The sequence below is a fragment of the Erinaceus europaeus genome, chromosome 13, assembly GCF_950295315.1.
Source record: "Erinaceus europaeus chromosome 13, mEriEur2.1, whole genome shotgun sequence".
NCBI classification, from domain to species: Eukaryota; Metazoa; Chordata; class Mammalia; order Eulipotyphla; family Erinaceidae; genus Erinaceus; species Erinaceus europaeus.
The window spans coordinates 49,624,207-49,650,119 of record NC_080174.1 but is presented as its reverse complement, the minus strand read 5'-3'; the positions used below and the strand labels follow the sequence as shown (position 1 = coordinate 49,650,119).

Genomic DNA, 25,913 nt, shown 5'->3' with positions numbered 1-25,913 from the left:
TCCTTGCAATTATAGATTAATAAATTAATTAATTTAGGATAGAGGCTGACTTGCAAGTGGGACCAGGACTTCAAGAATCAACATATGGAGACTAACATCCCAAAAATGAGGAGGGTTAAGAAAAGGTAGGGAGATGTGGGATCTTGATGGGCTCTGTTGACTCTGTGACTAAATGCAAAAGTCCATGGAGGGTGACACAGGCATAGTCAGCCTAGGATGACAGTGGGTCTCCCAAGCCTTTCCATCTGCACCAAGTAACTCTTGCTTAACTGTCAGGCTCTGTTCAAATATCCTTTCTGAACCCTTCTCCATACTCCACAGGCAAAAAAAAAAAAAAAAAAAAAGAAAGAAAGCCACAGGTGCATTTTTTCTAAATGGTCTCTATTAATAAATAGGTTGTCTTAAAGAGAAGCATTCTAAGATCAGCTATATTTGGAAAATGTGGTATATTCTCTATACCCTTTGGAGTGTTCTCAGTATACATTTGCATATTAAAGGCTTGGAAAAATCTTACAACAAAGAAACTCATTTTTCTGTGTTTAATAAAAAGAGTTCCCAGTTTATTTGAGCTTGAAATCTTTTTCTTAAGCTACATCATCTCATCTAGTACCCTGTGACTCTGGTCTTGGAATACCAGTTCAGCACATTGTTTTTTAAGAGCAAAATAGTCTCTTACTCATTATATCAATGCCTCAAAGCCTGGCACAGAGCCTGGCCCACTGTACAACAGTAAAGGTTGAATGAATGAATCAATGAATGAATAAAAGACCAACCTGGGCCTGAACTGACCCAGGCTATGAAGTGTTTGGAAATAGAAGTGTTTTGACTCAGACACATTATGAAAATACAATGATCTAACTCCAGGGACTAGTGAGCTCTCTGATCCTCAAGATATTGAAGCAACAACTAAATGCCTACTTTTCCTTGTGCTGTAGTTACTCCCTACAGTTTACATGAGACTCTGAATCAGCCTGTAACTAACAGATGGCCATAGAAATCACCACTGGCCCCAGGAGAAATACCCTCATGTTCATCTCCCCTTCCCTGTTTCTTTGATCCTCAAACCCTGACTCTCTCTGATGATGGAGAGCAAGGATTAGGGCTCTGGGAACTTGCACTAGCACCAGCCATGCACCCCTAGAGGCTCTTCTGCCAGGTACCCACATCCCAATCTCCCCATTTGTAAAGTCACATCAACAGGAAAGAAGAAAATCTTTGATGGGATTGGGTACTGGCTATAAGAGTTTGAAGGAACTCTGTCTTAACCATCTGTATATAGATATGGTGACTGAGGTCTGGAGAGGTGATGTGACTTATCCAGAGCCACAGGAACAGGCAATGACAGCCTGCTTAGAAAGCATAGCACCCCTCCTCCCCTCTCATTCCAGCTAGTCAGACCTCTCCCCTGCTGCTCAGCCCTTCTCTGGGCCTGACTTTCTAGCTGAAAAGGGGTCTGTCTTCTCTGAACTTTGGTTCCCATCTGTGAACCAGGACTTCAGAAATACTGTGTTTTGGTGTGTGTGTGTGTGTGTGTGTGTGTGTGTGTTTCAGTCTATTCTATGTCCTGAGTAACCTGGGAGAAATGGAACATACGTTTCCTCCAAACATTATTGAAACACTTCCTTACTTGTGTAAAAAGAACAAGAAGGCTCCCTTCACTTACCCTCTGGTGCACTAGTCTAGGGGTCAGACACACTTGGGTTCTAAGCCTTCCTTCAACACTGTCTGTGTAACTAGGCAAGTCACTTCATGTAAGCCATGGTGCACTCTCCCATAAACTGGGTCAGGATGATTCTTTCCTACCAGCATTTTCATGAGGCTGACCTGGATGAACCTGCTATTTGAGATGCCTGGCACATGGTCCAGGCTGATCAGCACACACTCCATTCTTTCTTTCTCTCTCTCTGTGAGGACTCATGTGCCCAGATGGGCAAGTGCCCAGATGTCTCTCTCTTGTCTGAGAAGGAGGCCTGGTTCTTATGCCCCCCTTTGGATTGGGCAAGAAGGTGGCAGAGAAACTACCTCCCAGATAGAGGTAAACTCCTGGCTAAGGTTCAAGCCACCACCACCTGCCCCCCTTCCCCTTGTGGGGAAGTGGAACGCATTAGCTATTTATGCACTGGGAGAAGGTTGAGCCTGCCTATCACACCCCCTCCTCTTCCAGCAGCTGGTGGTTCTGTCCTCAGGGCTCCAGGATCCTGGACTTGGGCCACTCACCTGGAGAGTAACAGACTCAGAGCTGGCATTACCTTGGAGATCTTCCCCATACAACCTTCACTTGACAGATGGGGGAAAAGGCAGAAGGGAGGGAGGGCACCTTGCTCTCAAAGCCAAAGGAGGCTGGGCCTAGGCTCTGCCAAAGTCTACCCACACCCTGCCTAACAGTTGGTCTGGAGCTTTCATGTTTATTATAAATCCTGTGGCCAGCAGAGCAAAAGGCCAAATGCTCTGGCTTTGTACTCAGGCAGCACCAATCCTGACCCTGCCATTTTCTTCTCTGACCTTAGGTAAGTGTTTCCTACTATCTCTGACTTCAGGTTCCATGTTGATAGCCTGGGAGGAATGAGATGGAAATAAGTATGGTGACACTTTCAGGAACTTAGTACTATACTTGTCACTTAGTATTTAGTGCTGCACTCACTAACTGATAGCTCTAATACATCACATCATACTCTGAACTTTTGACACTTACTAATAGACAAGTCTTTGTTGGACAACAACAACAAAACACCTGTGCATTGGAAAGGTCTTATAATATCTCTGGCCTTTACCCACAAGATGCCAGTAACAACCCCTCATCCCCACTCCCCACCACCCTACTTCAAGCTGTGACCATTGACAATATCTCCAGACTTCATCAGATGTTTCCTGGGATCAAAATCACCCCTGGTTGAGAACTCTCACCTAGAGAAGTGCTACTCAGATTTGGAGCCTCAGCTCATATATCACTCCTTCTGTGAAATTTTCCCTGCTCTGCCAAGCAGAATTACTCTGTGCTCCGGATTCCAATAGTGGGGAATCAGATCCTGGCATCATTAGGGAAGAACTATGTGTCCTTGGCTAGATCACTTCACTTGTCTAAATCTCTACCTGCTCATCTGTACGGTGTGTGTGTGTGTGTGGGGGGGGGGGGTGTGGGGAAATAATTGGCTTTCCTGTAAAGGATGATGTAAGACTTTGGGATGTTGTTATCAGAAATGCCTGATACAGGGCCAGGAGATAGCTCTGTGGGTGGAGTGTACATTTTACCTTGCATGAGGACCTGAGTTCATGCCTCTGGATGCCACATTGGAGCACCTGCACAGGGGAAGCTTCATGAGTTGTAAAGCAATGATGAGATGTCTCTCCTTTTCTACTTCTCTCTTCTCTGTCTCTCACTCTTTATCTAGAAAAAGAAAAAAAGAGGAACAGTGCAATCATGGGGGCAGTACAATCTGGGAGCAGTGCAATAATACAAGCACAGAGGCCCAGTAAAATCTCTGGTAGCCACAGAAGTAGACTTGATAAATAATTTTTTATCTTTATTTATTTACTAGATAGAGATAGTGAGAAATCAAGAGTGGTCTGGGAGGTGGTGTAGTGGATAAAGGGAAGCCAGACCTTCCACCTTCTGCATTCCACAATGACCTTGGGTCCATATTCCCAGAGGGATAAAGAACAGGAAAGCTATCAGGGGAGGGGGTGGGATATAGAGTTCTGGTGGTGGGATTTGTGTGAAGTTGTACCCTTTTTATCCTATGGTTCTTTTCTATAAACAAAAATTTTCTTTTTCTATAAACAAAAATTATATTTTAAAAAGTGTTGGATTCTCAAGCATGAAGGTCAATCCCCAGCACCACATGTGCCAGAATGATGTCTGGTTCTTTCTCTCTTTCTCTCCTCCTCTCCCTCTAATAAATAGATAAATATTTTTTAAAAGAGAGAGAGGGAAGGGGGTAAAAAGGAAGAGAGACAGAGAGACACCTGCAGCACTGTTTCACCACTTGCAAAGCTTTCCCCTTGCAAGTGGCTCAAACCCAGGTCCTTGAGCACTGTAACATGTCTGCTCAACCAGGTATGCCACCATCCCCTCAATAAATAATTTTAAGTGCCTAATATTGTGTCTGTCATGGTAGCACATAACAATTTTTAAATATCCTTACTTTTTCTGATTATAAAATCAACATAATAAGAAGAGCTATGTAATGTGAAAAATTAAAGTCCCCCACAATCCTAGCCCATAGCAAAACATGCTTATAATTGCTTCATAATTCTGTAGAATTTTTTTATTCTTTGTACTTTAGATAGAGACAGAGAGAGAAACAGAGACAGAGACAGAGGAGAGTTACCAAGAACTCCATCGCACATGGGGCTTCCCTGTCCATGGTGCTCCTAGGTGGTGCTGGGGTTCAAATCTAGGTCCTTGCACATTGACAAGGTGTGCATTCTTTTTTAAAAAAAATATTTTTTAATATTTATTTATTCCCTTTTGTTGCCCTTGTTTTACTGTTATAGTTACTATTGATGTCATTGTTGTTGTATACTACAGAGAGAAATGGAGAGAGGAGGATAAGACAGAGGGGGAGAGAAAGATAGTCACCTGCAGACCTGCTTCACCACCTGTGAAGCAAGTCTCCTGCAGGTGGGGAGCCAGAGGCTTGAACCAGGATCTTTAAGCCGGTCCTTGCACTTTGTGCCATGTGTGCTTAACCTGCTGTGCTATTGCCCGACTCCTGACAAGGTGTGCATTCTACTGGGTAAGTTGTATCTGGCTCCAAGTTCCTTAGAATTTTTGTTATGTAAATAGCATCCCAGTGTGCACAAATGCAAGACTTTGTTTTGTTTCTTCTTCTTCCTCTTCTTCTCCTCCTCCTCCTCCCCATCCTCCTCCTTCTCCTCCTCCTCCTTCTCCTCCTCCTCCTCCTTCTTTTTTCTCATTGCTGAGGACCTGGGCTACAGAACAAAGTGGAGAAAGGGAATATCATCTCAGAAGAAACTGAGGCTGTTCAGCTAAAACATTTTTGAACCCTACCTAGCCCAAGTGCCTGGGACTGTGCTGCGTCCGTTTCTTATAGTATCTCATTTAACCTTTCTAGCACTCCATTGAGTAGGCACTATAATTGCTTTTATTGCAGAGGAAACATGCTACAAGGAATTAAATGACTTGTTCAATCTCTCAGCAGTTGATGGCAGGAGCAGGATTTGAAGGCAGTCTGATGAGAACACTTGCAGTCTCTGAGTGCCGGGTACTTGTTGCCCACCTGCCCTGCCTGCCTTTGCATGTCAAGTGCACAGCTCAGGGTCAGGCTAAGGACATAGAGTGTGTGCCAGCGGCTGCACTGTGCACAGGTGGCTGACTGGCATTGAGTGCCAGCATGGCATCCGGCTCTTTGGTAGCACAGTCTCCTAACCTCCAGAGGAGGGGTGGGATTTAACTCCAGCCACCTGCTCCAGACCTTATGTGACCCCTGGAGCCTTCCCAAGGCCTTCCTCATGCCAGCAGAGACAGTGGTGGTGACTCAACTTTGGATGGGAGCCCTGATCTAAAGACACACAGTCTTTAGCGCAGTGGGTTAAGCACACATGGTGCAAAGCACAAGGACCGGCGTAAGGATGTCGGCTCGAGCCACTGGCTCCCTACCTGAGGGGAGTCGCTTCACGGGTAGTGAAGCAGGTCTGCAGGTGTCTATCTTTCTCCCTCCTATCTGTCTTCCCCTCTTCTCTCCATTTCTCTCTGTTCTATCTAACAAGAATGTCATCAATAACAATAATAACTACAACAACAATAAAAAACTAGGGCAAATAAATAAATAGTTTTAAAAATGTTAGAAAAAAAGAAAGACACACAGTTGTGTAACCCTACGCTTTCATAAGACTGAGTTCAAATCCTGACTGGGGCTTCTCCCAGATGAGTGAGTGGGTGGTTCTGCCTTCTCTGCACCCCTTCCCAATTCAGACTCAGGAGTCAGAGCAAGACTGCCCACTTTCATATGCAAAGAGGGAGAGCGTGTTGCTGCCAACCCTATGAGAAAACGCGGGGAGGCACTTGACTTTGCCTGTTGTGCAGAGCAGCCTCCCTGAGAGCTGGGCTGGCTGTGGGTCAAATCCAGGGTTGGCAGCTGGCAGCTGGCCTCCCCACTTCTCCTTCCACAGGTGTCTGTGAGCAGCCAGGAGCTCCCAGTTCAGTCAACCAAGACATCTTGGCTAAGGGTTGGTCACAGAGTAGAAACTTAGAGTTGAGGATGGGGTGGGGGGTAAAAAAGGGGGCAGGGAAGAATGTTTATTTTGTAGAGAGAAAAAGATCTGGTAGAGAAACAGGCTGAGGGTATGGATTGACCTGTCAATGCCCATATCCAGTGGAGAAACAATTACAGAAGCCAGAACTCCCATCTTCTGCACCCCATAAAAATCTTTGGTCCATACTCTCAGAGAGATAAAGAATAGGAAAGCTTCCAATGGAGGGGAGGGATGTTGAAACTCTAATGGTGGGAACTGTGTGAAATTGTACCCCTCTTATCCCACAATCTGTCAATCATTATTAAATCACTAATAAAAAATAACAAAGAAAGAAAGAAGAAGATCTGGTAGTGACAGCAACAGAAATAATAACACCTGGGATATGGCACAGTAGACAAAGTGTTGACTCTTAAGTCTGAGGTCCTGAGTTCAATCCCTGGCAATCCATATGCCAAAGTGATATTCTGGTTCCCTTCCCACTCCCTCTCTTTCTCATTTATAAATAAGTCATTTTTTTAAAAAAAATAATAATCTCTGAAAAATATTAGTGGTGGGTGGGCAGTGCAAGGATCCCAGTTTGAGCCCCCAGCTCCCCACCTGCAGATTTCTATGTCGTGTGTACCCCCCCCCCCGTCTTCATAGTCTCTTGATTTCTCTCTGTCCTATCCAGCAACAATAACAATAATAACAAGGGCATCAAAAAAAATGGAGGAAATGGCCTCTAGAAGCAGTGGATTTGTAGTGCAGGCACCAAACCCGAGCGATAACCCTGGAGGCAAAGAAAGAAAGGAAGGAAGGAAGGAAGGAAGGAAGGAAGGAAGGAAGGAAGGAAGGAAAAAAGAAATAGAGCTGGGACTCAGACCCACCCTCCTCACCAACACTCTACCACAGGGAGCATTCCAATAGGAATGGACCTCAGAACCATCCAGTTCCACTTTCTGACTGGCCAAACTTGGGCCAGGGCTCAGCTCATCAGACTTGCAGTCCAGTGAGCTGCCAAAACATTGTTTCCTTCCAGACCTGGACCCTTTTGTGGACATGAGGGGTGGGTGCAGAGGATTCAGATGTGAGCTCCACCAAGAATACAGGGGTTTATTCATTAATTCCTTCAGTCCTGCTGTGGCTACTGAGGGGCCAGGCCCTGTGCTTTGCCTAGCGAATCACCGTACAAGGTCTGGTCATGCTGTGGTTCTAGGAGACAGGCTTGTAACCCACAGGGATGTGTTCTGGGCTCCTCTGGCTGTCTAGTCCTCCCTGGAGTCAGACAACTAAGCTGAGTTCTGAGAGGAGTGAAAAGGTCTGGAGAGTGGCCCAGCCATTATTGCTGGGTGTAGAATGCAGGGTGGGGGTGCTCTCTCCCTCTCATCTCATCCTCACAGCAGCTTCTGGAGGTAGGGCTCATCCCTGCCTTTTGCAGATGAGGAAACTAGGGCTCAGAAACTATGCCTAAGGCCACACAACCACTAAATGTCCTCTGAGTGGGAACTTAGACTCAGGTCATCTGAGTCTGTCTGGGAATTGGCATGGAAGTGAGTATCTCCCTGTGGTTGGCTGTCGCTGAGTGGAGGGCTTGGGTGTGAGAGAGGGAAGGGGAAGCAAGACTCCATCAGCTCAGGAAGAGTCTAGACTACACCACCCCCAGCCCTAGAACTCAGGCTTGATCCTGAGGATCCAGCAGCTTTGTTCTCAGGCCCAGGGAAGAGGATAGAGGTTCAACCTTGGGGCGTGTGAGCCTAGCTCTGTCCATCTGCCACCCCAGTACTGGCCTGTTGAGGCCTGTGGGAGTCTCAGAGCCTCCCTCCTAGCTGGCAGATTTGTGTGCTGCTGCACTTTGATCTGCATCTGCTTTGGCGCTGCCTCTTCCTTAGAAGAAGATGTGAAGCATGTGGCTCTGCCTTCTGGTGTGTCCCTTCCCTGTCCCACATGAGGACCTGCAAAGTCCAGGCTGACCTTCAAGGCCTTTTCCAACCCCTGCCCTCACCACATCCAAGCCCACTGGCCTTTCCAGCTTGTGACTCCACCCACTTCTCACATGCCTGCTTCCTGGCATCCCCAGCTGCCCCCCACTTCCTGCAGGTATGTCCCTTCCCTGCTAGTTTTCTCTAAGTGGAATGCTGTTACCCCACCCTGGACACTTGAGAGAGCTCTGCACATCTGTCTTTCCTGTCCCAGTCATGAGATGTAGACCCTCCCCTTGAAGCTTCCCCAGTTCTGAGTCCCTATTTCACAGATAATTATAATTCTCATGATGCCATGACAGCAGCTAAGACTAAGAACATCCTGTACACCCTGTTGGTCTGTGAATGAAGTCATGTAGCCCTCATAACAACATAGAGAAGGTGCTGTTCTTAGTCTCACTTTATAGACTGGAAGACTGGGGTGGAAGGAGTGTGACTGCTGAGTTGACTCCCTCCAAGTTCTTTCTGTTCTTCTTGTAGTCCACCTGGGTTTGGTTTCTGTCTCCCCAGCCTCAAAACTCCTTTTAGGCAAAGCCCATGTCTGCAGCCCCAGGATCAGCCAGCACAAAGCTTGCCTTTGGGTGCCTAGATGTGATTGTTGTACTGGGCTGAGCAGGAGACAGAGTGACTGGGATTATCTCCAACATGAATTTTGGAGTCACTCAGAGCCCCACCTCTGCTTCTGAGGAGCTGTGTGATCTTAGGCAAATTGCCTGACTCTCTTGAGTCTCCATATCCCCCTGTGGGAGAGGGAGATTATAAAGACACTATAAAGACCTTGTGAAGTTGTGAGAATGAAGTAACAGGATGCCTGTGAAACTACACCACTTCCATATCCTAACTCCAGCCCCACATGGTCCCGAGCCTCCCACATGGCCACTATCATTTGGAGTTTAGCAAGAACTTTTTCCTGTTTTCAGAATTAACATTATTAAAATGAATATTGTACCCAGAGACATATAAAAATTTAATGCAATCTCCATCAAAATCTCACCCAATTTACTTAAGAGAATAGAACACAAGCTACAAATGTTTATCTGGAATCAGAAAAGACCTAGAATTACCAAAACTATCTTGAGAAGAAGGAACAGAACTAGAGGCATCACACTCTGAGATCTCAAGTTGTATTATATGGCATTGTAATCAGAACTGCTTGGTATTGGGACATGAATTGACACACTGGCCAGTGGAATAGAATTTAGAGCCCAAGAGTAAGCCCCCATACCTATGGACATCTAATCTTTGACAAAGGTACCCAGACCATTAAATGGAGAAAGGGGAGTCTCTTCAACAAATGGTGTTGGAAAAAATGGGTTGAGATGTGCAGGAAAATGAAACTGAACCACTATATTTCACCAAACACAAAAGTAAATTCCAAGTGGATCAAGGACTTGGATGTTAGACCACAAACTATCAGATACTTAGAGGAAAATATTGGCAGAACTCTTTTCCATATAAATTTTAAAGGCATCTTCAATGATATGAATCAGATTATGAAGAAGACTAAGGTAAGAGTAAACCAGTGGGACTACATCAAATTAAAAAGCTTCTGCACTGCAAAAGAAACTACCACCCAAATAAAAAGAACTCCCACAGAGTGGGGGAAAATCTTTACATGCTGTACATCAGACAAGAGGCTAATAACCAAAATATATAAAGAGCTCTCCAAACTCAACAACAAGAAAACAAATGACCCTATCCAAAAATGTGGAAAGGATATGAACAGAATATTCCATAGAAGAGATCCAAAAGGTCAACAAACATATGAAAAAATGCCCCAAGTCATTGATTGTCAGAGAAATGCAAATAAAGACAAGGAGATACCACTTCACTCCTGTGAGAATGTCATACATACATCAGAAAAGTAGCAGCTCATAAGTGGTGAAGGAGGTCTGCAGGTGTCTCTCTGTTTCTCTGCCTCTATCTTCCCCACTCATCTCAATTTCTATCTGTCCTAGCAAATAAAAATTAATTAATTAATTAACTAGTAATTTCAAAAATAGCAGCCAGGGGGAAGGCAGTGGTGCATCCGGTTAAATGAACATGTTACCAAGTGTAAGGACCTGGGTTTGAGCCCCTGCTCCCTGTCTTTAACAGGGACACTTCATGAGCTGTGAAATGGGTCTGTAGGTGTGGTGTCTTTCTTTCTCCCTCTCTATTTCCCCCATCCTCTCAATTTCTCTCTGTCCTATCTAATAAAAATTAGAAAGAAAAAAAATGGTGTGGGGGTTAGATAGCATAATGGTTATGCAAGGAGACTCTCATGCCTGGGGCCCGTAAGTCCTAGGTTCAATTCCCCACACCACCGTAAGCCAGAGCTGAGCAGTACTCTGGTTAAGAGAGAGAGAGAAGGAAAAGAAGGAAGAGAAGGAGAGAGAGAGAGAGATGGCTGGCTGCCAGGAGCAGTGGATTTGTAGTGTCGGCCCTGAGCCCCAGTGATAACCCTGGAGGCAATTAAAAAAAAATAGCAGCCAGGGGCCAGCAGGTAATATTTGCTGCCAAGTCACATGCAAGGCCCTGGGTTAGAGCCCAGCTCCCCCCTCCATCCCCCAAGGAGCACTTGCAGAAGGAAGGCTTCATGAATGGTGCTGGAGTGTCCTCTCTCTCTCTCTATCTCTTCCTCACCCTCCATCAAAAAATGGCTTCTAGGAGCAGTGGGGTATACAGGCATCGAGCCCCAACGATAACCCTGGTGGCAAAATAAATAAGTAGCCCATAATAATTAACCGCAGGTAAAGTCCAAACTCCAGAGTTTGGCATGCCAGGCTCTTTGTCAGCTCCATTCTGCCTCGCTGGCTGGGGCCCTCGGCTGCCATGAACAGTGATGCAGGCTGTACTCTGTGGGCACCTTCCCTCTGGGGAATTGCTGCCCTGGCTTAGTGCTGCCTCTATAGTCTCTGAATGTTTCATGTATTATCTGCCTGCTATTTATTTATGTTTGTTTCTATCTCTTCTGCTCACCTGAATACCTTAAAGATACCCAATCTGGAGTTAGGTGGTGGTATACCTGGTTGAGTACACCCATTATAGTGTGCAAGGACCTGGGTTCAAGCCCCTAATCCCCACCTACAGGGGAAAAGCTTCATGAGTGGTGAAGCAGGGCTGCAGATGTCTCTCTGTCTTGCTCCCTGTCTCCTCCTCCCCTCTCAATTTTGTCTCTATCTACTAATAAATAAATAAAAATATTAAAGAAAAAAGAGGGAAAAAGTAGCAGCAAGAAATGCTGGAGAGGTTGTGGGGACAAGGGAACTCTCCTGCACTGCTGGTGGGAATGTCAATTGTTCCAACCCCTGTGGAGAACAGTCTGGGGAACTTTCAGAAGGCTAGAAGTGGACTTACCCTATGACCCTGCAATTCCTTTCCTGGGAGTATATCCTAAGGAAACAAACACACCCATCCGAAAAGATATGTGTACACCTATGTTCATAGCAGCACAATTTGTAATAGCCAAAACCTGGAAGCAATGCAGATGTCTTAACAACAGATGAGTGGCTGAGCAAGTTGTGATCTATATACACAATGGAATACTACTCAGCTATTAAAAATGGTGATTTCACTGTTTTCAGCCCATCTTGGATAGAGCTTGAAGGAATCATGTTAAGTGAGATAAGTCAGAAACAAAAGGATGAAAAAAAAAAAGAAAAAGAAACAAAAGGATGAATATAGAATGATCTCACTCTCAGGCAGAAGTTGAAAAACAAGATCAGAAGGGAAAACACTAAACAGAACTTGGACTGGAGTTTGTGTATTGCACCAAAGTAAAAGACTTTGGTGTGGGTGGGTGGGTGGGGTTCAGGTTCTGGAACATGATGGCAGAGGAGGATCTAGTGGGGGCTGTAGTGTTATGTGGAAACTGGGAAATGTTATGCAGACACAAACTATTGTATTTACTGTTGACTGTAAACCATTAATCCCCCAATAAAGAAAAACTTTAAAAAATTTTTCTTAATATTTATTCCCTTTTGTCACCCTTGTTTTTTTATTGTTGTGGTTATTATTGTTGTTATTGATGTCGTTGTTGCTGGATAGGACAGAGAGAAATTGAGAGAAGAGGGGAAGACAGAGAGAGGGAGAGAAAGATAGACACCTATAGACCTGCTTCACCGCCTGTAAAGCGACTCCCCTGCAGGTGGGGAGCCCAGGGCTTGAACCGGGATCCTTATGCAGGTCCTTGTGCTTTGCGCCACGTGTGCTTAACCTGCTGTGCTACCGCCCGACTCCCAAGAAAAACTTTTTTTAAAAAAAGAACTTCTTCCTGCTTCCTTTTTTTTTACCGGAACACTGCTCAACTCTGGCTTATACTGGTGTGAGGGATTGAACCTGAGACTTTGGAGCCTCAGGAAGAGAGTCTGTTTTCATAATCATTATGTTATCTACCCCCACTCCTTCTTCCTGTTTCCTATCTGACTCTGCTGGGAGTACCTTTTCCAGTTGGTTCTCTTCTGTCATACTGTGTGGTGATGGAGCAGCCAATTCCTTTTCCTAAATCTTAAGATTCCTGTCCCAGAGATCCAGGGGTGTGGATCCAATGGTCCTAGAGTTCCTTGCTGCTCAGACTGTCTGAAGAAGCAGGAAGGAGCCTGGGCACAATGAAGGATGAGGACTTGGAGAGGTGATCAAGGAGTCTCATATGGGACATAGTTACTGCTGTGTCCCCCAAGCACCCAGTATATGCTAGGCTCTGTTCTGCGAAGTGAGACACTCCTTACTAGTATTTTATTTACCCTCCCTGCCCTAGGAGGTGTTATTCCTACTTTACAAGCAAGGGGCCGGACAGAGAGAGGCTAGGATACATATTCAAGTTTATACAACTAGTGTGAGGAAGAAGCAGATGCCTATTCCAGACCTAATGCCAGACCTGAAAAGGACCTGGAGGGCTAGGGGAGACAGAGCTCAGTCCTCCACCCTGTTCCTACCCAATGAGTCCAGGGCTTGTTTCCTTAAATTAGCTCTTCCTCCAGACTCTGCACCCCACCTGGGAGGAATGCCTGCCTGCAACTCTTCTTCTTTTTTTTGGCCTCCAGGATTATTGCTGGGACTCAGTGCCTGTACCATGAATCCACTGCTCCTGGAGGCCATTTTCCCCCCTTTTGTTGCCCTTATTGTTGTAGCCTTGTTGTGGTTATTATTATTGTTGTTTATGTCATTTGTTGTTGGATAGAACAGAGAGAAATGGAGAGAGGAGGGGAAGACAGAGAGAGGGAGAGAAATATAGACACCTGCAGACCTGCTTCATGGCCTGTGAAGCGACTCCCCTGCAGGTGGGGAGCTGGGGGCTAGAACCAGGATCCTTATGCCAGGTCCTTGCGCTTTGCACCACATGCGCTTAGCCCACTGTGCTACCCCCCCCCTTCTGCCTAGTCTTTCAGAGATGGGTTCTGACCCAACTCAGCCTCTTATAGTGACCATACTCATTCTGCAAACTCTTACCAACACCTGGAAATCTACCAGATACTGTCTCTGCCCTCAAGAACCCATGACATCGTGGGAAGATTGACAGGTGGCCTTGCAAGTAAAATGCAGTGTGTTGGGGCTGGAGATGTAGCTCAGTGGTAAAGCACAGTGCTTCACATATTGAGGTCCTGGCTTTGATCCTTGGCACCCCACCCTCCCCCCAAAAGGAGTGTGTACGCTAGTGGTATTAGTCAAGGATATGGTACACATAGAAGAGTCCGAGGACACCATGGGTTCTTAGAGCAGGTGATATTTGACCTAGGTCTTAAGAGATAAGTGTGAGTGTTACATGTGGAGGAGCATTCATGATGGAAGGAGTGGCATTTGAAAAGGCCTGGAGGAGAGTATTGCCAGATGCTTAGGGCGTCTAGAGCAACATTATCCAGTAGGGCTTTCTGGAATGATGGACATGTTCTCCATCTGTGCTGCCTGATAAAGTAGGCATTACTTATGCGTGGCAATTGAACCCTTGAGATGTTCATCTGGGTACAACCAGTGCAACTGGGAAATGCAATTTCAATTTATTTTAATTTGAATTAATTTCATTTCATATAGTCAGTGGTGAATAGTGACTGATGTATAGGACAGGAAAAGTCTGCACCAAGAGATAAGACTACAGAAGTTTGGGTCTAGTGGCAAAGCGTCTTGAATGCCATCCTCAGGCTTTCTGCCTTTCTCCCCAGCCAGTCTGGAAGTGCTGAAGATGGTCACAGGTGGTGGGAAAAGGGGGAGATGGTCTGTGGGAAGGAAGCATGGGCGTATCTAACCCTTAGAATTCCCACTCTGGGGGCCAGGCTTTGGCACACAGGGGAGAGCACACATTACTGTGCTGCAGGTGTCTTTCTTCTCCACATCTTCCTTTCTTTTTCTGTCTGTCTCTATAAAAAGAGAAGTGACAGGGGACTGGGCAGTGACACAGCCGGTTAAGTGCACATGGTGCAAAGCCCAAGGGCGTCGTAAGGATCCTGGTTTGAGCCCCTGGCTCCCCACCTTCAGGGGGGTTGCTTCACAGGCAGTGAAGCAGGTCTGCAGATGTCTATCTTTCTCTTCTCTCTCTTCCCCTCCTCTTTCAATTTCTGTCTGTCCTATCCAACAACAATGACAGCAACAACAACAATAACAACAATGATAAACAACAAGGGAAACAAAAGGGAAAGAATAGCTTCCAGGAGCAGTGGATTCATATGTGTAGGCACTGAGTCCCACTGATAACCCTGGAGGCAATAAATAAAATAAATAAATAAATAAATGAAGAAAATGACTTCTGGGAATGATGAAGTTGCATCGAACCCCAGTGATAACTGTGGTGGTCACACACACACACACACACACACACACACACACACAATCACTTCATCTGCTTGGTGCGGGGAGTTAGAGACTGATGGGGTGGGGGGAGCCAAGACACAATCTAGGGAATCAGTAATGAAAGTAAACTTGGGCAGTGGGTGTGGAGAGAAGGGGAGAGGGTAGATTTTAGAACAAAGCTGGTGACTTTTAGGATTGGTGGTGGGCAGTGTCAGGAATGACTGCCAGATCTCTCACTTGGATGGCAGGGGCCAGGGATGCCCTCCACAGAGATGAGGAACATTTAGGGGGAAATCTGAGGTCCCATAAAACAAATCAAGCATTCACTGTTGTGAACAACTGTACCCCATCTTCCCCTAACTGTTCTGCACACCCCCTGGGAATCATGGGCCATCTCCCTGTGGTTGACACAGCACTATGCAGAGTCCAGAGGGAGTTGGGTACTTGTTTGAAGTATGGGTGGGTTAGTGTTCCATTGCTCCAGGGGCCCACCCTTCTTGTTCCCCAGCTGTGAAAGCTGGGAGGAATCTGTCCAGGTCTCGCCAGTACCCCAGCAATGTGAGGTATGCAGTTACCAGATCTGTTTGCTCACAGAGTCTGAAAAGCAGCCTGGGTGCCTGGGTATATTGTAGACGCATGAGGACAACTGAGAAAGGAAGATTTGCCACACTCTCCTCAGACATCTGCTTCTCAGACTGTCCGGAGCCTGTCAGAGAGGAAGAGCCCCAGGAACAATCATTCTATCTCTTAGGTGAGGGGAGCCACCCTCTGTGCACATGAATCCATTAGGAGTGACTTTCAGCTCTCAGACACAGAGAGCTGGCTGACTTAGCTGCAATTAGATAGGGCATATTTCTTCCTCGTGTAAAATCAATCTTTAGCCAGGGCTGGGCAGAGCACACCTGGTAGAACACACGTTACCATGTGCAAGGACCTTGGTTAAAGTCCCCAGTCTCTGCCTGCAGGTGGGAAGCTTCACAAGTGATGAAGCAGTGCTCTCTTTCTTTCCCCCTTTCCCTCTCATTTTCTCTCTGTCCAGTCAGATATTGGGCCTATGGTTTTGTTAATTAATCCTTTCTTAAATAAAAAAAAAATTTTTTTTAAAGTTGTAATGTATTCTTCTATGGTTTCCTATGCAAAATATATGTTTTGATTTTTCCAACAACCCAATAAAATAAATAGAAAAAAATACTTTAAGAAAAACAGTGTGTGTGTGGGGGGGGGCACTGGACAGTAGCATCTTTAGTTGAGTGCACATGTCGCCATGCACAAGGACCTGAGTATAAGCCCCTGGTACCCACCTGCAGGGGGCAAGCTTCACAAGTGGTGAAGCAGATCGGCAGGTGTCTTTCTTTCTCTCTCCTTCTCTCCTCCACCCCTCTCAAAATCTCTCTGCCCTATCAAGTGCAGGGGGGAAAATGCAGTCTATAGGAAGGGACCCTTGGCATTGGGATGTCAGAGGCAGATTGGATGACTCCTGAGAGCTGAGTGTTCAGATCTCTTCTTAACTCTGCCCAGTCACTTCACACTGGTAGCTTGAGATTGGTTTTGGTAAGACCAAAAAAAAAAAACGGAAAATACTAGAGCTTGTAGTGATTTTTTTTTTTTTTTTTTTGGTCAGAGGGCCAGCTCCCTAGCATGTCACTAAGTCCTATGATGGTGGTGTGACTCACCCATAGACATCAGGCATCTGTGTTCCATCCTCCTTCTACTTCTCTGGTTTCCGCTTGCGACTTTCATCTTGATAGTTGTCTTTGGTCCTTGGCGGCTACTGGAGTTGCAGTCATCATGTCTGCGCAGGCTTTCCATGTTCACAAAGCAAGCTCTTTATATCCTGCCTTCTTTTCTTCCTTCCCTCCTTCCTTCCTTTTTTTTCTTTCCTTCCTTTCTTTCCTTCCTTCATTTTTTCGACCAGGGTTGTTGCTGGGGCTTGGTGCCTGCACAAAATAAACCCACTGCTTCTGGTGGCCATATATTTTTCTTTTTGGATAGAGGCAGAAAAATTGAGAAGGAAGAGGGAGGTAGAGATAGAGACACTTGTAGCTTTATGTCACTGCTCGTGGAGTTTCCACCTGCAGGTGGGAACTAGAGGCTTGAGCACAGGCCCTGTACATAACAACATCTGTGCTCAGCCAGGTGTGCCACTGCTGCCACCTTCTTATTTTTTAATTCATATTTTGTAACTGGCTCCTTCTCATCCTTGAGCTGTCGTCTTGTCAAAGAAGCCTCCTCTGATCATCCTACCTAAATGTACCATCCCCGCCTCCCACATGAGTTTACTTTCTCTGGAGCACAGACAATAACCCATCAGTTATCTGATTCTTCTTTTATTCCCTCTGCTTATTATTTGTCTTATCCAGTAGAGTAGATTACCTATAGGCAGGGATAGTGACTACCAGGATCTCTGCTATACCCAAGTGCTGAATTCAGCAGTGTCTGCTACATAGTAGCTAAATATTTGGGTTATAGTGAATAAAGATTAGTGAGCAAAGATAACTGTGTTTCAGACATTCTTCCCTTAATGTATCATCATTACCATTTCCCTATATTGCTGCCTAGCCTGTAAAATAAGTTGGACTCGATGTTTTCTGAGGGTCCTTGCTGCTCTGACAAGATGAGTGAATGAGTGGGAGTGAGTGTGAAGAGGAAAATTTACTCCCTAGAATCCCTCACAGCCCAGGCTGAATAGGGAACTCAGATCCTGTTTCTTGAAAAGTAACAACAAATCGGACTTCCTTAAGCTTCATTTCAGTACTCATACCATTGGTGGGTGCAGAGAACATAGAGAAGGAATATAGACCCTTATCCAGCAGGGCTCATAGGCTAGTAAAGGGGTAGAGGAAGGGCAGACAGAAAAGCAACTATCTGTGGTACAACAGGCTAAATGCCCAAAAGTGCTTATGCACTTGACCTTACTTCACATACCATGGGTTTGTTTGACAGGTTCTTACTGAGGCCCTAGTATGTGCTAGGCACCATTCTAAGTGCTGGGGAATGGACAGTGAACAAGTCAGATGAGATTCCTGCCCTCCTGATACTCACATTCCAGTGGAGGAGATGTACAATCAACAGCATAACTGATAAGTATCAAATAAATAAGCAGAATCATCCCAGACAGCAGAAGGTGCTACGAAGACTGTGAAACAGGATTATGACAATATGTGTAAGGAATGCCACTCTACAGTGAGAGAGTAGACACGGCTTCTCTGCAGAGGCAGCAGCTGAGTTGCTGTATTGATATAAACGCATCACCTGGTGGGGAGGAATCCAAGAGTGGAGCACACCAGCCAGAGGAAGCAGCAAGTGTGAAGCCATAGGGCAGAAACAAGCAAAGAATGATGAAGGCTCAGGAAGAAGGCTGCTCTGGCTAGGAGGGAGGGAGTGAGAGAAAAGGCAGAGGCTTAGGAGACTCAGCATGAGGGGACTGAGACACTTGTTTAGGCACAGGATAGCAGCAGGGGTCCCCACACCCAGGAATGAAGATGAGTAGTATTAATCCAGTTCTTCAAACTACCCTCCATGATAAACTAAATATCAGCCTTTTAAATAAAGACAGGATCACCTGCAGGGATGTGCTGAGCCATAGGCAGAGGCCTGAGGCAAAGGGCAAATCGGGAATCCTGATCTTGTTTGAAATGTTGAGATGCTGTCTTCCCTGGACTCTTGTTGCTGTTTACTGTGGACACCGTCACGGCAGAAAGTGTGTCATCTGCAGTGAACATCATGGCCTCCACCACCAGCCAGAGTTCTGATGCTGCTGTGCATTCACAAGCTCAGCTCAGCGGTGGGGCCAGCATCTTGACTTTGATTTCTCCACTGGAAAATGGAGATGATGATAGCCGTGGTTGAAAGGCTGAAATGATAAGGTGGTTGAAAGGGTGAAATGAACCCATGTAAGCAAAGAAAGGGCTGGGAGCTGCACCAAGCCCATGGGAACTGCCCAGAGAATACTGGTTGTTGGTCATAGCGACAGTGGGGGTTACAACCTTGGTTTCCTTCAGAAGCTTGAGTCTAGAAAAGCAGAAGCCTAGGACAGGTCAGCCTAGGGCAAACTCCTTGAATGACCAGAGAGGAGACTGTTGGAAAACTCCCAGCAAAAGGCAGAAAGATGAAAAAGAACTTAGATTGGGAGAGAGAGTATCTTGTATACATCTATCATTGGGGAGATGAGAGGTTGTACCTATGTGTCAACAACTATACTATAAAGCTAATACCACCCCAATAAAATGGGAAAATAAAAAAGTTAAAGCAACAACAACAGTGGGATGTAGCCTTCAGGGGCTAGTGGTAGCTTACTTGAAAGAGCGCTCATCTTACCAGGTACAAGGACCCAGTTCAGGCCCCTGGTCCCTCACTGCCTGCATGGAGGGAACTTCACAGGTGGTGATGCAGTGCTATAGGTGTCTCTCTTTCTCTAGCTCCTTTCTCTCCTCTTTCCTTCTCGATCTCTCTGTCTATATTCAAAATGAAAGAAATATTTTAAAAGTAAGTAAGTAATGTAAAAAATGGTGAGAAGATGGTAACAGATCCTGAAGATACTTAGGAGACTCCACAGGACTCAGTGGGTTTTGAGCTGTGAAAGATGGAGACAGGGGTGAAGGTAGGGATGAGGATAGACTGGAGGGTGCCCAGCACCAGCTGTGATCAGGCCTGGCCTGGTGCTGGCCTGTCTCCACCCCAGCCTTGTGTGTTCCAGAGGGAGCTGAAGGAGCAGCTTCAAGCTCTGCAAGACAGCGAGCGGGAGCACACCGAGGCACTGCAGCTGCTCAAGAGACAGCTGGCGGAGACCAAGGTGAGCCGGTGCATGTATGTGTCTGTGCGCGGTGGGGGGTGGGGGGAGGGGGAGGGGGAAAACACCTATCTGGGTAAGAGGGACTAGGCTGCAGTCCTGCTGTGGGGGCAGGGTGTCAAGAGCCCAGACTGACATGGGGTTCTGTGAAAGGCAGATGGGGTAGGTTCCATTCAAAGGTGGATGGGGGTGAAGATTTGGGTTCATTGTCATTCCACCTTTTCCCTTCCTACTTTGGATAGAAGCTGAGGTGAGAACTGGGCTCTCTCAGAAGACCCCCCCCCCTCAGTGGGGTAGGGCTCTGGAGAGGGGAGACTTCAAAACATATTGTGAGGTTGTCTGCCCATTGTCTGCCCAGGGAGTTCAGGATGGAATCATAGTAGCAGCTGCAACATGGTGGTTGAAGGCAGTAAGATATAAAGCAGGACAAATTGTTTAATAAGCAGGAAGGTAGGAATAGAACAGATGAAAGTAAGGGTCTTTGAGTGGGAAGAAGCTAGAAAGTCTACTTTAGGTATGTTTCAGGGGGCCATGACTTTAGTCATTTTTACCTGAGCCTGATAGTTAACACACAGGTGGACTAAGAATATTGTCTGGTTAGATGGTGTCAGAATTGAGAATAGGGCTAGAAAGCTGGATTAGGGCAGAGAGTAGCTCCCAAACATGAGGAAACTATATAAATACCATTAACTTAACCCCACTGATCTGACCTAGGACACTATATATATATTCATATTTAGCACAGGAGCCTGTGTAACCTCTGATTCCATGTCAGTTTGAGCTCACAGTCCATGGTCACAGATGGGAACATTCTAGGCTGCACTGATTTCAAGACCAGTCTTCTTCAAGTGGCAGAGCAGGCTAACCAGCCTCCCTTCAGAGAATAGGCCATCCCTACCATTGCTGCTCTACATTTAGGACAAGGTTCTGGAGAGGCCCACAAGAGGGCTTATGATGATGTTCCTGATGGAAGTGACCAGTGATGGTGGTGAGAATGATCTATTAGAGGACCAGGCCCATCATATCTATGTGGGAATCCAAGGATTCCCTGCCTAGAACTCCAGATAATGGTGTGGCTTGGTATTAACCAAAAAGGCCATCATTAAAGTGAGGGAATCTCTTGCTCTTATCTAGCTTTGTAGTCCTTTGTTTATCCAGTGAGGTTAGACTTTCTCCCAGTTGTTACATCATTGAATGTCATTTGTTGTATCCAAACCAGTAATGGGTTTATGGGATCTGACCTCAAATTAGGGAGGGAGAAGCCTTTTGTTTAATGGGGTCTTGCCTAAGGAGCTCACTTTGAACTTGTTGCCTCTCAGCCCTGTGAATGACTGTGGCCTCACCCTTGACCACATCTCCCTTCTGAAGCTCAGGCCAGGTAGAAAGGGCCTCTGGGAGTACAACCCTGCAATAATTAGAAGGGGTTTGGGTTTCCTGTTTCATTTAGTTGGCCATTTATTGAGGTGTGCAAGACTATATGCATTAAATTGTATATTACTGTGTGCCCTAAATGTGAAGTTCTGGGTTTTATTTCCTGACATTGCCTGTGCCAGAATGATGCACTTCTCTTCTTCTCTATCATAAGTAAGTAAATAAGTAAATGCTAAAAATAAATATTTATGATACCAGACCACATGTACACCACCAAGGCTGCAATTTCTCTCTTGCACTGCACATTCAATATCCACCCCCAGAATCATAGATGGGAAGAGTTAATATAGTGATTATGTTAAATATTGTTCATGCCTGAGGCAACAAAGATCTTAGGTTCAATCCCTAGCACCATTATAAGCTGGAACTTTGATGAGGACTGATGAGGTCTGGCACAAAGAAAAAAAAAAAAACCCTCAGTCTATTTTTGTTTGACTTTGTTTCTTCATATCTCATATAAGTGAGATCATCTGGTATTTATCATTCTGGCTTATTTTGGTTAGATACCCCCCCCCCCCAGTTCTTTCTCTGTGTAGCAAAAGGCAAGATTTCATCTGTTTGTATCACTGAGTAGTTTTCCCTTGTGTAAATACACCACATCTGCTTTCTCTACTCAGCTGTCACTGGACACTTGACTTGTTTACATATCTTGGCTGTTTTGAATAACACTGCTGTGAACATAGGTGTGCATTTTTCTTTTCAAATGAGGGAATTTGTGTTCTTTGGAAAGATACATCAGAGTAGGGCTGAAAGTCTTGTTTCTTGATCAGAGAGGAAGCTCTGGGTTCACAGTTGTGGGTTCTGATCCAGCCACTGACTTGCTGTGTGACTGAGTAAATTAAATACTTTAATATTCAAAGTGGGCCCCTAATATTTACATTGAGATAGTAGAGACTGCCAGGCCTCTTTCTAGGTCTTCTGGATCCAAGAATCCTTCCAAGAAGCTCCCTCTCAGTCTCCGCTTCCCTACTCCTGTCCCCACCCCACCATCACCAGATAGATACCTCATTAACTGGAAGGCTTGCTTCAGTGTCTGCCCTGTCTTTCTGGGACCAAGAACTAGGGATCCAGGCCTGGCTGCTAAACTCTGGCATGATATTAGCAAGGATGGCACTGCCAGAAGTAGCTGGAATCAGGCCTTTGGAATGCTCTGTTCTCTGGAGATTACCCTGGGGCCTGTAACCAGCCATCAGGGGTCCATATCTGCGTCCCAGCTTGGCCACTAACCCTGCTGTTGCCTCTCAGGAAGGTCCTGGCAAGCATTTCTTGAGAAAACATTCCTGAGTGACTCTAGGCAGAGCCCTCAGCAGGCAACAGCTGAGAAACAGTCTCTAGACTCTGGCCTGTGTGTTTCTCACAGCCTCAGTTTCCCTATCTGCCTTCTAATCCTGCTCCTCTCAGGTGAAGAGAAGCAAATAGAGATGTCTAGCGGAATGCGAGAAAGATATTATGGTCTGTTTCTTCTCCTCAGCATTCCTAACCACCCCCTCATTGTTTATCTCCACTGACCTCTCCTTCCCCTGCTTTCCTGTCCATCTGTCTACTTCTGGGGGTGGGGGTGGGGGGGTCCTATGGGGCCACCTTTCCCCTCCAAGCCCCCCAGCTCCACTTCCTGTCGGGACTGGGGTGTTTATACAAGAAATGCCTATGGATGCTTTGGAGGTCATATTTCACCTGGTGCCTGACTCACTTTCCTGTAGTGCCTGCCCCTCCAGCAGGGCCAGCCAACTCGCCTGTCTGATCTCCCTCCCCAGGCCCAGTGTTTTCCTTGGTCGACCCTGTGGAGTGATGCATTCTTGGCAGAGTTTTTCTGAAATGGTCCCAGCTCCTCTAAGCTCCAGCATGTTCCCAGGGACATCGGGGTGAGCTGGGGGGGGGGGGAGGGGGGCTGAGAAGGTGGAGGAACTGCTTTTCCAGCTCCAGAACCAGAGGGATTGGGATTGGGGGAGGGGGTGTCTCTGCCCTAGAAAGGACTACAGTAAATGGGGCTGACTCTTTCTCTGTGATGGGAACTGAGTCTCCCATTGATTGTCTCTCTGTGGTGGCAGAGATTCCTTGAACCCAGAACTGTGCTACCACATTATCAATACTTGTAGACTACATGGGGGGGGGGGGACTACATTTTATTTTATTTTATTTTATTTCATTTATTGCCTCTAGAGCTATTGCTGGGGCTTGGTACCTGCAATACAAATCCACTGCTCCTGGAGACCATTTTCCCCATTTTGTTGCCCTTGTTGTTATTATTGTCATTGCTGTTGTTGTTGTTGGACAGGACAGAGAGAAAGAGAGAGAGAAGGGGAGACAGAGAGGGGGAGGGAAAGACAGACACCTGAAGACCTGTTTCACTGCCTGTGAAGCCACCCCCCCGCAGGTGGGGAGCCCAGGGCTCGAACCTGGATTCCTTACACAGTCCTTGTACTTCACACCATGTGCGCTTAACCACCTGACCCCCTGGGGGGACTATTTTTTGAGGTGGGAACTCTATTTTATCATCTATGAAGCTGAGGCACATGGAGCTTGAGGGACTGACCTGTGGACCCTCAGCTTGTAAGAATCCTATTGAGAGCGTGTGGCCCAACTTTGTGTGTTTGAGCCTTAGCTGAGTGTCCTCAGCACAGTCTCTAATTTTGTGGACAGGCAGGTCCGGGGGACCCATTGAGAACATACATGGAGCTCTTGGGTGACTGTTACCCTGATGCTCACTTTCTGAGCTGCTTTTTCTCCTGTTCTTGCCTGTCTTTCCTTGTCCTAAGGCCACTAGACTCCCAACTAGAAAGAAGATAGGGGGTCGGGTGGTGGTGCACCTGGTTGGGCGCATCTGTTGCAAAGCGCAAGAACCTGGGTTTGAACCTGGGTTCGAGCCCTATCCCCACTGGCAAGGGGAAAGCTTTGCCAGGGGTGAAGTAGTGCTGCAGGTATCTTTGTCTCTCTCCCTTCTCTTATCAATCCCTTCCCTCTCAATTTCTGGATGTCTCTACCTAATAAATAAATAAAGATAATTTTAAAAGCTTATATAAAAAAAGAAGATAAAGCACAGAGCAGGCTGTAGTACACCTGGCAGAATACACACATTGCCAGTGCGCAAGGACCCAAGTTCAAGCCCCTGGTCCACACCTGCAGAGGGAAAGCTTCACAAGAGGTGAAGCAAGTCTGCAAGTGTCTCTGTCTCTCTCCTTATCTAGATACCCCCCTCCTCTCAATGTATCTCTTTCTCTATCAGGAAAGTAAGGAAGGGAGGGAGGGAAGGAAGAAAGGGGGAAAAGCCTCCAGAAACAGTAGGTTTGCTGATAATCCTGGTGTCACAAAGAAAGCTAGAGGGCTCCCACCTCTGCAGAGCAATCTTGGTCTTGACCTTTCCCTTTGCCTCTCAGCCTATGCCAGACCCTAAGAACATGCAGGGCCAAGGAAATGCCACTCCTACCTGGGACAGACTCTCCTTTGCAAGCCAGGAAGTACCTAAGATGTGGGACATTTAAGTGTCTACAAAAGTCAGGGAATGTGTTGCAGAGAAGGAAGGTTTCAGACTAGGTCTTCTAGGATGAGCAAGAGTCTGCCAGTTGAATAAAGGATTGATTAGTGCCGGCAGGAGGGGTCATTTTAGGCAGGTAGATTATAATACAGTGGCACTAGGGAATAAACTGGGATCCAATTGAAAAGTTTGAACTGCCAGGTTAAGGGATTTAGCATTTTACAAGTCATCAAGGAACCAAGAAATGTGTCTAAACTCAGGATTCACAATGACTCGATTTACACATTAGAAGGATCACTCAGGTGATAAGTTTGTGGGCCAAGCACAGAATTGACTTGTGTACCAAAGTGAGTTGGAGGGGAGTCCAGGGGGACATGTGGAATAGGCAGTTGGGAAGACCAGTGTGGTGCTCAGGGGTCTTGCAAGGCTTTGAGTATGAACTTGGGGGCTATTCTCAAAGCAGTGAGAGTTGGAGAGGAGAGAAGTTGTGCAGGGGGAGAATGAAAGGGTTCCCCTAACAGAGCGCTGGGGCATCATGGGTGCCGCAGGTGGTAGAGAGCCAGCAGCCATATAGGCAGGAAGCAGGCCTGAGCTTGCAGATGGTAGGAGGTGGCCAGTGAGCCAAAAGCTGCAGCAGGGTGGTCAAGGTTGAAGCAGCAGGGCTGACTGTGGGACTTGGGGGCTTTGGGGAGGACAGCAGCAGATGATTCAGGGAAGACAGGCCACATTTGTCCCACCTGTGATCCTCGTCTGCAGACATCGGGGCCCTCCCCAGTGAGGGGGCTCAGGGAAGCCCAGGCAGCTTAGTTGCTCGTCCCCAGCCTATCCACCCCCTTTGTCTGCCTGCCGTGCTGGGTGGGCATGCGCTGGGAGGCTGGCCCACTGCCAGCAGCTCTTCCTGCAGTCCAGCAGCTGATGGAAAGGGAACAGGCCCTAATTGAGCCTTTGTCAAAGCCTCCCACAGAGTCCTGGACACTGAACACAGCAGGGTCCCTGACTCCGTGAACTCCCAGCCAAATCCCACAAAGTTAAATTGCAAAGGCAGGCCCCACACGTGGCTGCAGCCGCACTTCAGTACCCGTTGTTCTGATTCTCTTGTTCTGGTCTATTCCCTGCATCCGAAGTTGACACCCTGCCTATGCTTTGGGCCCACAGTTCAGAAATCATATCTCAGCAAAGACTGTAGGACATGCTTGTGAGAATTGGTGTCTTTGCTTGCAGTAGGCTGACTGTTTCCTTGAACAATTGTCCTTGAACAATGCCTGCCTGATGTTTTTGTGAATTC

The 25,913-nt window shown here is 46.5% G+C and overlaps 1 protein-coding gene across 3 annotated transcripts in view; it reads left to right on the top strand.

Moving 5' to 3' along the window:
- The window catches only part of TRIM62 (tripartite motif containing 62), a 48,393-nt gene that overhangs the window by 2,000 nt on the left and 20,480 nt on the right, over positions 1-25,913 (top strand). For 2 of the 3 annotated variants that reach the window (XM_060205818.1, XM_007523242.3), the window contains one exon: positions 19,633-19,728. The exons of the other annotated variant lie outside the window; for it this stretch is intronic. In XM_060205818.1, the coding sequence (XP_060061801.1) occupies positions 19,633-19,728 (96 nt within the window). The remainder of the gene's footprint in view (positions 1-19,632; positions 19,729-25,913) is intronic. 3 annotated transcript variants of the gene reach the window in all.